General features: G+C 37.1%; 1 protein-coding gene across 1 annotated transcript in view; it reads right to left on the bottom strand.

Annotated features, from left to right (window-relative positions):
* The window catches only part of CD226 (CD226 molecule), a 97,373-nt gene extending 87,181 nt beyond the window's left edge, over positions 1–10,192 (bottom strand). The window contains exons 1-2 of the mRNA XM_036741338.1: positions 10,129–10,192; positions 9,472–9,810 (exon numbers count right to left, since the gene is read on the bottom strand). Of these exons, the coding sequence (XP_036597233.1) occupies positions 9,472–9,810; positions 10,129–10,174 (385 nt within the window). The 5' untranslated portion in view covers positions 10,175–10,192. The remainder of the gene's footprint in view (positions 1–9,471; positions 9,811–10,128) is intronic.
* Positions 10,193–12,486: the final 2,294 nt, after the last annotated feature.

Raw genomic sequence — 12,486 nt, 5'->3', positions numbered from 1 at the left:
TGAGGAAAAGAGAGTAAAGCATTGCAACGTGAGGTGGAAGGAGTGAAGACAAATGCTTAAAGAAAAATTAAAGCTAGAATGCCAATCTCTCTTAAAAAGATGTCATTTCCTTCTAATTGAGAAAGGTTCAAATCAGAAATAAATATAGGCTGTTTTTAGTGACGTGCTTTCTTTCAGATGCTGGAATCAAAACAAGATAGAAAGCAAAAACCAGAACAAAAGAAATTAACAATTAGTACTTCAGTGTTTGCAAAGTACTTTGCTCATAATCCTGGGGCACAAATGTTCAAGTGTTAGTGTCCCCAAAGAGGTTAGATTTCTGACCCAGGTTCTCACAGCTAGCAAGTGCTAGGAGTGGAATTCTTGAACCCAAGGCCAAATATTTTTTAATTGAACTGCCTAGACCCATGATATATAACTTCTGCCATTGTATCTGGAAGGGGTGTGACAATTCACTCTTCTGAGCCCAGTCTCATCATCCCAGGGACTTTCCTAGCCAAAATTTCCCTTTCATATGGGAGTGATTCCCCTATTACAATGTAAGTTCCATAAAGTCAGGTACTTCCTTTGCTTTATATAACTTTATACAACTAGCACTTTGCACAGTTTCATGCATAGCAAGTGCTCCATAGATGCTTTTTAATTATTTCATTCATTCATTCACTCATCAATCAAATGAAACATTTCTTTCTATGTCCAAACCAAAGGATTATTTTTTGTTGTTGTTAAACAGCAACTACAAGAAATTGAATAAGCCATAAAAGAGCTCCCTAAGGAAAAATCCCCAGGACCAGATGGAATTGCAAGGGAATTCTACCAAACATTTAAAAAACAATTAATTTCAATACTACACAAATTATTTGAAAAAAAAAATCCTAAATAAGGAGTTCTACCAAATTCCTTCTATGATATAAATTGATGCCTAAACTGAGGAAGGCAAAAATGGAGAAAGAAAATTATAGGCCAATTTCCCTAATGAATACTGATGCAAAAATTTTAAATAAAATACTAGCAAGGAGATTATAGCAACATATCGCAAAGATCATACACTATGACTACGTAAGATTTATACCAGGAATGCAGGGCCAGTTCAACATTAGGAAAACTATAAGCATAATTGACAATATCAATAACAAAAACAATAAAAATCATATCATATCAATAGAAACATAAAAGGCTTTTTACAAAATACAACACTCATTCCTATTAAAAAATACTAGAAAGCATAGGAAGAAATGGAGCCTTTCTTAAAATCATAAGTAGCATAAATCTAAAACCAAGAGTAAGAATTATTTGTAAAGGGAATAAATTAAAAGCCCTCCCAATAAGATCTGGGTGAAGCAAAGATGTCCATTATCACCACTATTATTCAATATTGTATTAGAAATGCTAACTATAGCATGAGACAAGAAAAAGAATTCAAACAAATAAGAATAGAAAATGGAAACAAAATTACCACTCTTTGCAGATAATATGTTATACTTAGAAAACTCTAGAGAATCAACTAAAAACTAGTTGAAACAATAATTTTAGTACAGTTACAGGATATAAAATAAACCCACATAAATCATCAGAATTTCTATATATTACCAACAAAAACAGCAGGAAGAGATAGAAAGAAAAATGTCATTTGAAGTAACTGCAAGACAATAGAAAATACTTGGGAGACTACCTGCCAAGACAAACACAAGGACTATATGAAAAAAATACAAAACACTTCTCATTCAAATAAAGACAGATCCAAACAACTGGAGAAATAATTATTGCTCATGGGGAGGCTGAGCCAATATAATAAAAATGACAATTCTACTTAAATTTTAAAAAGTAAGTTAATTTAAATAGAATTGTCATTTTTGCACACATACACAAGCACACACAAAAAAATACAGCCAAGATTAGAAGGAAAGCAGGAAATTGGGAAATAAATTTTATAGTAAGTTTCTCTGATCAAGGCTTCTTTTCTGAAATATATAGGGAACTGAATCAAATTTATAAAAATAAGAGCCATTCCTTAATTGACAAATGATCGAAAATTATGAACAGGCAATTTTCAGAACAGGAATAAAAGCTATCTATAGTAATACAAAAAAAATGCTCTAAATCACTATTGATTAGAGACATGCAAATTAAAATAGCTCTGCCATACCGCCTCATTCCTATCAGATTGGCTAATATGAGAGAAAAGGAAATTGACAAATGCTGGAGGGAATTTAGAAAAACTGGGGCACTAATGCACTGTTGGTGGAGGTGTGAAATGGTCAAACCATTCTGAAAAGCAATTTGGAACTATGCCCAAAGGGCTAAAAAAAAACTGTGCATACTCTTTGACCCAGTAATATAACTACTAGGTCTGTATCCCAAGAGAGAAAAGACAAAGGAAAAGGATCTATATATACAAAAATATTTATAGCAGCTCTTTTTGTGGTGGCAAAGAACTGGAAATTGAAAGGATACCCATCAATTGGGTAATGGCTAAACAAGTTGTGGTATATGATTGTGATGGATATTATTGGCTATAAGAAATGAAGAGCAGGATAGTTTCAGAAAAACCTGGGAAAACCTATATAAACTGACTCAGAGTCAAGTGAGCAGAACCAGGTGATCATTATACATGGTAACAGCAATATTGTAATGATGATCTACTGTGAAAGACTTAGCTACTATAATCAATACAATGATCCAAGATAATTCCAAAGTACTGGTAGAAAAATGCTATCCACCTCCAGAGAGAGAACTGATGAATTCTGAGCACAAACTGAAGTATAATGTTTTTTACTTTCTTAATTTTTCTTGCTTTTTTTACAACATGTCTAACATGGAAATATGTTTTGCATGATTTCACATGTATAATTGATATCATATAGCTTGTCTTATCAATGGATACGGGGAGGGGCTAGAGAAAAGAAAATCTGGAAATTAAAGAGCTTTTAAGTGCAAAAAATGAATAATAAATTTAAAAGCAAAAACAAACAACTACGCTTATCACCTAACCAATGACTAAACAAATTATAGCATGTGAATGTACAATAATAGCCTATTATTGTGCCTTAAGAAATGATCAAAGGGATAGATTCCTGAAAAGCAGGGAAAATCTGTACGAATTAATGCAAAGTCAAGTAAGCAGAACTAGGAGAATAGTTATATAAAAAAAGTAAGGAAAAACAGTTTTGAAAAATTGATCTGTAAATGGGGATAATAATAGCACCTGCTTCACAGGTCATGTTAAGGATAAAATGAATTAACATATGTAAAGTGCTTTGCAAACCTTTAAGCACTATTAGAAATGCCAGCTATTGGGAGCAACTAGCCAGTAGTTAGTACAGTGAATAGAGCTCAGTACTTAAAATCTGGAAGATTTAAGTTTAAATCCTGCTTCAAGATACTTATTTTGTGACCTTGGGTAAGCCACTTACTCTTTCTGTGCCTCAGTTTCCTCATTGGTAAAAAGGGGATAATAACATCACCTACCACCCGGGATTGTTGTGAAGAAACAAGATATCTATAAAGTATTTTGCAAACCTTAAAGCACTATATAAATATGATATTATTATTATTATTTAAGAACACAGATCAATGCAATGACCAACAATAATTCCAAAGGATTGGTGATGAACACACTACCTATCTCTTGACACAGAGGTAACAAATTCAAGGTACAGGAAAAGACATACATTTCAGACATGGCTAATGCAGAGATTTGTTTTGCTGGACTATCCATATATGATACAAAGGTTTTATATTTTTTTTTCAATATGGGGTGGTAGGAATTGGAGGGTAGCCAGAGGAAGATGGAAATGTGTTTACCAAACAGAAGTGTCATTGAAGCTTTAAAAAAAACATATGGAAAAAAACATATCAAAGATCAATGGGAATCACAAACAAGAACAGCTTTGAAAATAATACACTAAATTTACTACATACATAAAAAGAAAAGCAAAAGATACTAGGTGCTCCATATATTGTTGGATAAAAGAATGACTGAATGTCTCAGTCAATTCAGCAAAATATAAGCCCTTAGTACAGAGAGATCAGCTAAACTGACCTTCTAGCTGTAGTGGTAATTAAGGTGGGACTTTTTTTATAGTTTTCTCTTTTAGAATACTAAAGTAATCAAGTGCCTTTGATTAAGTCGCACTAGGTGCAAACCCCCAGGCCCACACCCTTTTGCTATGTAGGGATGAAGCCCCAGGCCCATACCCTTTTGCTGATTAGGTGTGCAGCCTTCCAGTCCTAGGAAGGGTATATAAACTCAAGAGGTTAGTGTTTTGTTTGGGGCTCTCACTCACTGGAAGAATGTCATGTGATTTGACTAGAGAAGACCCTGGGCAGCCATTGTTAAGAGCTCCCTGGCTTGAAAATCCAGATGCACTGAGATGTTGGACAGAAAACTAGAAGCATCTCTACTAGTTTGTGTTATATAGATCTTTTGGTGTTTTCTGTTTGTAATTTCTGCTTGTATTTGCTCTGAAGTTCAGGGTCCTAGCTTTTCCACTTGAACTAAGTGAGAGACTCTGGGTAACCATTGTTAAGGAGCACCCCCAACTTTGAAAAAACCCACATGTTGGTGCTTCTCTGGTATCTATGTATTGCTATTGGGGGAGTTCAAATCCAGCCTCAGACACTTGACACACTTAACTAGCTATGTGACCTTGGGCAAGTCACTTAACCCCAATTGCCCTGCCTTCTCCCCTCCAAAAACAAAACAAAAACTATTACTATGGATAGACCAGTTTGTGTTATTTGTTCTGTTTATATAATGTATATTTGTAATTTCTGTTTGTATTCTGTCTGAAGTTCAGGGTGCTGGCTTTTCCCCCTGAACTAAGTGAATGATATATGTATGTTTGATTAAAGTGAGACTGTTACCCCTTAAAGTTTCTTTCCTCAGAAAAGCAGATCAAAGGACCTGTCTAGCAGCCCTCCTACATGCTGGTGTTGTCGATCCCCCCACAGCAGCTGCTAGCAACATCGTTATTACACTTCCTACATCCCATAGGGACACACCTTCCATCTCTAGTCTCTATATGTTGTTGTTATTCAGTCATTTCAGTCTTCTCCAACTCTCCATAACCCCATTTGAGGTTTTCTGGGCCAAGATACTGGAGTGGTTTGCCATTTCCTTCTCCAGCTCATTTTACAGATGAGGAACTGCGGCAAACAGAGTTAAGTGACTTGTCCAGGGTCACACAGCTGGTAAGTGTCTGAGGCCATATTTGAACTCTGGAGGATGAGTCTTCCTGACTTCAGGATCAGCACTATCCACTTTGCCACCTAGCTGCCCTCTAGTCTTCATGCATTTATGCAAACTGGCCCCCATGACCTCTTTACTTCTGCTTTTTGGAATCCCTACCTGGATTCCAGGATCAGCTCAAGTGTTACCTCCTTTAAGAAGCCTTCTTTTCTGGCCCTCTCACCCACACATAAACACTCCATGCCCCACAAATTATTCTGTTTACTTTGTCCATATTTTCTAACATTAATCTGCATATATGTTCCTTAGACCCTTCCCCCCAAAAGAATGTAAGTTCTCTGAAGGCCAGGACTGTTTTTACGCTATTCTTTTTATCTGCAGCGCCTAACATAGTACCTGGCACATAGTAAGCAGTTAATAAATTATTACTGAATTGAAGGAAAAAGAAGTGAATTATTGATTTTTAAAATGTTAAGACCCCCTAGCCAATGTTGTCCCATGTTACTGGTGGGAGGAGGGAGACTGAATCTTCTCAAGTACTGAAGGACCTTGCCACTTGTGGCTTGACACCTAGTAGAAAGCCTAGTTGCTACCTAGGAGCTATTTTTTGCTATTCCTTTACAACATTCTATCTCCTTTCTCCATACCTTTGCCTTACCTACTTAGCATGTATTCTCTTCACCTCCACCTCTTGGAATCCTTAGCTCAATTCAAATTTCAGGTCAAGTGCCACTTCCTCCATGAAGTCTTTCCTAAGTACTCTAGCTATTTGTGTTCTAAAATTACTTTATTTATTTTGCAAAAAAATATTTTCTCCCCCCTTTTAATTTTGCACACTGCCTGGCACATAGTGGCCTTTGATAAATATTTCTTGATTGCCTGCTTACAAAGAACTTTGATATACCGAAGACCTTTTTTCAAACCTAAGCCTATCAAATGGAAATGGAAAAGTGAACAGAGTACAGCTAGCTCCCTTTGCTTAGGTCATCTGGAATAACTTCTAGTTGAGATATAGGGGGGGGGGGGGAGAGAGAAAGAGAGAGAGAGAGGGAGAGAGAGAGATTTTGAACCCCATACATTTTTTAAAAAGCAATTATGCATCACCATAAAATCACAGAACTTTAGTACTAGAATGGACCTTAGAAAATGGTACCAGTTCTCTACAATAAAACCTACAAATTGCTTTGCTCTAAGAGGCTGAGCATGAATACTGAAAAGGAACTGAAAGGGTGGTGAAAGATTTAGTTTGGTTTTTTGAAGTGGAGGAAATAGAGGACATTAAGAAGGAAGAAAGAAAAAGGGGAAATGATTGAACTTCAGCTATGGTTTCATAAATATTTGGGGGCAAGTGACCTCTGCATGACTGCATTTGTTGGCTTTAAGCTAGGGCTAGACAAGTATAGACAGCTACCTTGGAATATACCTATTATTCAAGATATATCTTCAAAGGAGACCATAGTGCCTTATTTCAAGGGTGTACTGTGGATATCAACCTCCTAGACTACCTGGGAGTGAGAATCTCCCTCTGTGTAACAATGATCATGAAGGAAAAGGAGAAAAGAGGGATAGTGAGGCTATTGATTTCTTCTCTTCTCCACCAAACTTCGCGCTCCATTCCATCCCCACTAAATCCCAGATTAGCTTACTTAAATTAAATCCTTGAGGCCCTCCCAAGGACATATTTCAAAAAAGCCTTGGCACTTTTTTGACCAAATTAGAATATTTAGAGGTATAACTCCATGCAGGGACAGCCCCGGAAGGAAGTTTTTCCCACCTCCCATCCCTATTATTTAAATCTTCTCATGAATAGAGCACCAGCCCTGGAGTCAGGAGGACCTGAGTTCAAATGAAGCCTCAGACACTTGACACTTACTAGCTGTGTCACCTTGGGCAAGTCCCTGGACCCCAATTGCCTTGCCTTCCCCCCTCCAAAAACACAAAAAACAAGAAAAAATCTTATCATGGGCCACATAGGCACAATATTTCATACAGCCCTGTCCCTTATATTCTGTGAAGTGAATAAAAAAAGAATTCCCTGGCCCTCCTTATAGAATAGGCATTTGTGAGGTCGAATACATTATTTGTGAATACTGCCCATTTTCAAGAAATTTCTTTTGTGGCAATGGGATTACTTAGACTTGGTATCATTACTGCAAAAATACAGCTAGAATTTTGGAAATCACATTTTTATTCGAAAACAAAAAAGGGAAAACATCCAATCAAATACTAACACACTAACACTTTTCCTCTAATCTGGCCTTCCAAAACACAGAGGACAGATAGATAGAGACAGAAATAGAGACAGAGACAAAGGCAGAGAGAAAAAGAGAGAGCAAAGAAAATGCAAATGCACTAACTACAAAACCAATATTCTTACTCCTATAGCCCAAGTAATAATACAGCAGCAGAAAGAAGATTGAATCTGGAATCAGAAGTCCTCAGCTCCAATCCTGCCAATATCTGTGTCTTTGGGCCAGACTCTTAACTTCTCTATGCTACAGTTTCTTCATCTATAAAATAGGGGAATTTGGATGAGTTGACTTCTATGGCCCCTTTCACTTCTACATTCTCTGCTCCTATGATAGAAAATAGGAAAGCATAGCCATAGTTTATTACTCATAAGATTCAACAATCCTACCTTAAGGTTGCCACTTCAATTTAGTTCTTTGCAAATCCATCTCTTTTTCTCTATTCCCAATAGCCTACCCATCTGGGATGAGGTCAAACTATAGGTTTTAAATTGGCTGACTTCAGGCAGGATGCAGAAAATCTCACTTGGGATTAAAGCTACAATGACCTGCCACCCAGAGAAGCAAGGTGAAACCCAGGTTTGTCTCCAGCCAATGGTGGACATCTGGTAGGTAACACACTAATACTTCTTAGGCCTGCCAAAGCTGTCTTCTATTATCATGGATAATTAAGAGTTGACTGTACTCTATAAGCTTACAAAAAGTACTTCACTGATGAGTGAAAACAGAAACCAACAAGGACTGGAACAGTAAAATGGATTCTTTAGTGAATGAATAGTTGAGCAAAAGGATCCTGACAACTGATACCAAGTGAATGCCAGTGGGGGGAGTGGGTGGAATGCGTTGTGCTTAGGTACAAGTGAATATCAACAGGACTTGGAGTCCTTTCCTAACTCCCTACCTTTTGATGTTTTTATTGGCAATGACAGTGACAGTTTCAAGCTGTTACTCCCTTAAAAATAGGGCAATGGGAAATAGACAGAAGCCATGTGGACAGGGCTGGCTTGAATAAGTAGGCGGTTGCCTCAGTAGTATAATTTTAGGGAAACTCAGAAGAATCTCCTTTCACTAGAGAAAAATTACTTCCACTCTCCTGTCTCTTGAGTTTAGAATTATATCATCGGAAATACTTCCCTTTGAATTCAAATTCAAATTCTCCTGGAAGAAGTAATGCAATAAGTCATGATTAAATTAATTCATATTATTAATAATAGTAACAGATATTTATATAGAACTTTAAGATTCGAAAATGAATTTCATACATCATCTCCTGTGATCCTCACAAGACCACTGTGATTGTAGGTACAATTTTTATCCCGACTGGGATACATAACTAATAAATAAGTGTAAGATTATTCAAATTTTCTTCTATTCTTATCCCCAATGCTTGGTACACTGTTTTATATACTGTTAAGTACTTAATAAATGCTTTATTTGTTTATTTCTATCTTCCTGGCACCAAGACCAGGGCCCCCTTGGGTTCATTTCCAAAATGATAGCATGCTAAGAGAGAATAACTCCCTAATGAATGGGACATTGGGGAGAATGAGAGGGATCCAGGGTAAGGACACTGAATAAAGTCTATGCTGGGTGCAATAAGGGAGCCATCACTATCTGTTAGTAACATAGATGCATTAGGTGCCTAGGTGGAAGTAAAATTGTAAAGAGGGGAGAGAATGATACTGAAAAAGAAAGTAGAAGACAAACTCAACCTACTTCCCAACTTTACTTAGAATATGCTTTGCCAGTGGAAAGCCTTACAACAATATATAACTTTTGCAACCTCAATTATCTCATATTCAAACTGGTAAAGTAATATTTCCATTAGATGATTCCACTACAAACTCATCATATTTTAAGAACAATTAAATTGATTTGAATTGTTAGCCCCTCTAAAAATTCTGCTCCCAGATTACAAAATACTGTGTAACTAGTCTAGTGATGAGGACTACTTACCCGTTTCTACTAAGGTCTAGAAGTTTCTAATGACAAGAGGGATGAGAGTTAAGTGCTAAGGAAGTTTGCTCTTACCTGTCTGGACAACATTTATCACCTTTTCCCAAAGTCCAAGAGGGAAAAGTTGGAGACTGCAGTAATAAAGGCCAAGGTCAGCTGTGGACGCATTATGAAAAAAAAGGGAAACATCATTTGCAGTCACACTGGAGTTCAAAAAGTGAACCCGACTGATATAGTCTGTCCTGATATCCTCACCAAACTCAGGACTGAAAATAGCCATGGAATCTTTCCCCGTTATTGTGATCTTGAACCATTCCGCCTGGCTTATTAAGTCCAATCCTGGATACACACAGTCGAAAATCATATTCTTGGCAAGCCTCACAGTTGTATCCACAAATTCCTCTTCAGACAAGGCTGAAATGTACAACATAACAGTAATTCAATTAGATTTTTAAAAAAATACACAAAATTCCAAATAAATAGCTGGTTTTCTAAGACCTAGCAAAATTGTCAATGTATTCATTCAAATAAATAACATAATAATCATTTTTATAAGCCTAAAAACATTTTTGCCGATGTTATCTTTATAGCATCTAGTTTCTCGGAACACCTGAAAAAAACAAACATCTGTGTGACCTTTGAATCATTTAAAGTTCTGATTCTTTATGACACATAAGGAAAAATACACATTAAAAAAAAAAAGAAAGAGAGAGCCAGAAAAGGTATTCCTACCTTTGTATGCTTGAAGAATAACAAAAAGGAAAGGAAGACGATGCATCTCTGGAAGCACTTGCAGGCTGACATTGAATTCAGTGAACCGTTTCCTGCCTCTAAGATGCCAACAGTATTAGGCCTTTTTTTTTTCTAAAGAGAACACAATTAAAACAGCTTCAGTTTCTTTCTCTTTTTTTTTTTCAAATATCAAAGAATTCAAGAAAGGCATGTACCTTTGTAGTCAGCTTACTCTCACATATGGTTAGACAAGTTCCTAATTCCTTCCTGTCACAGAGAAGATCATAAGCTTATTTTCTTGCTTTTGTTTCAGTAAAGCTTTTCAGCTCACTAGCCGCACCCATTTCATTTGTTTAAGATGGTCCTGCAGCTACTGATTCTTCTTTTTGAGCCTTCCTGGCTGAGACTAGTGATATAAGGAGGATAAATAAGGCCCACTTGTATCTAGCATTCCATCTCCTTAATGGATCCCTTGAGAGGAAAAATGGTCTGGTGGGAGTCAAAAAGACTTGGGTTTAGATCTTACTTCTAATACACGTTAAGTTGCATAATTATGGGCAAGTCATTTAATCATTTGTGGGCCCCAGGCAACTCTGTAACTTTTTAAGTTAGACACAGACCTCTACTGCAAACTTCCTCTGCCTCAAAAAAAAAATTGCCTTTTAAAATACATTTAAATATTCATAAAGGGCCAAAATAGTAAGCTCACAAGTGTAAATTAGCTTATTAGATTGAATTCTTGCCCGAAGTGATGGGGTACTTGGGTGCCTGTGCCTAGACCCCAATTCCAAGACCATATTTCTCCCTAGCCTCAAAAACACTATCCCTGGCAGTTTCTCCCCAGCACAAGGACATTATGCATAGCAATTACCCAGGAGTGGGCCCCAGCAAAACACTTATCTCTCTCCCTGGTTTAGTAACAAACCACACACGTAGGAATTATTAGTTTGAACTGTCTTTGTATTGGCTCATAAAGATATTCTGTACCCACCAGACTATCCATACCAACTCCCTACCTCATTATGTGCATCCTGGACTCCTCATATGTATCCCAGACTTAAGTCATATGTACACTCCCTATATCCATCTTGTCAAATAAGACATTGATTAGTGACCAACTGGGCAGTCCTCAGTTGGCCCTGACTGCTACTTAACTTAGTGATGTAGCAGTCCTAAAATCACTGTTCCCCTGGCACCCCTCCACCCGGGCTTTCCTAAGGTCACAAACTCCTTAAGAATTTTTGCCCATTTAATAGCGTAACAATAAACCTTTGCCATCTTGACCTAAAGATTGCTTGAGTCCATCAATTCATTCCAGATGACCCTGTCTTGTACTGCAGTCCTTGGGGTTCCTGAACCCCTCAAACCACATCAGAAGGAATCAGTACTAGAAATAAGCATGGTATAGTAGATATGGCATTGGACATGGAATAAGGAAGACCTGGTTTCAAATCCTACCTTGGGCACTTTCTAACTAGTTGTGTGACTATGGGCAAGTCATTCAACCCTCTCTGTGCCTCAGTTTCTTTATCAGCAAGATAGGAGCATGGTGTCAGAGTTCATGGCCTCTACAATCTTTTCTCGCTCTAAATCTATGATTCTATGATCTCTAAATCAAGGAAAAAGAAAAATAGACCTATTACAGCTAGCACAATGCCTTGAAAAGAGCATTTCTCACTGGCCTTGAAAAGAGACTGGGGACAGAACAAAATTGTAGACAAATTTTGTCAAGTCTGGTCCTGTTCTTCATATTTTGTTCCATTAAAATTTTTTTCCATATTTGTCTGGGAAATGACATCAGAATGAGGAGTCTTCCCAAGTGCCATGGAATTAACAAGCTAACAGTAGAAAACAAAATATTATAATAATAATAATATCACTTCATATTCCTATGGCATAGTATCTTTACAAAAATTTTCCTATCTGTTATGTGATTCAATACTCACAATGGCCCTGTGAGAGAGGCAGAGCAAGTATTATTATTCCCATTACACAGACAAGGAAAACAATGATAATAAGAGATGCCTGTGAACCAGCAACAATCATGACACATTATTTCTAAAGCATACAGTATTGAAATTGCAAGGACATTACTTGAGCCATACTGTAGAAGGGGAATTAAACTTTAAACATTGTAACAACACCCATCTCAGAGGAAAAAAAAGCACCTCAAAAGCCCCTCAAGTGCTCTGGAGACAAATGAAAGAACTCCTTGCCCCACTGATATAGTAAAAGCACTGGAAATGGAGCCAGGAGACCTGAGTACATATCCCAGATCTGCCACTTCATAGCAGTGTTACAACAGAAAAGTCATTCGTACTGATGAATCTCTGTTTTTCTCATCTGTAAAATGGGGAC

This window comes from Trichosurus vulpecula, chromosome 1 (genome assembly GCF_011100635.1).
Source record: "Trichosurus vulpecula isolate mTriVul1 chromosome 1, mTriVul1.pri, whole genome shotgun sequence".
NCBI lineage: Eukaryota > Metazoa > Chordata > Mammalia > Diprotodontia > Phalangeridae > Trichosurus > Trichosurus vulpecula.
Note: the sequence above shows the minus strand (reverse complement) of the source record. Positions and strands in the feature narration are given on the sequence as shown.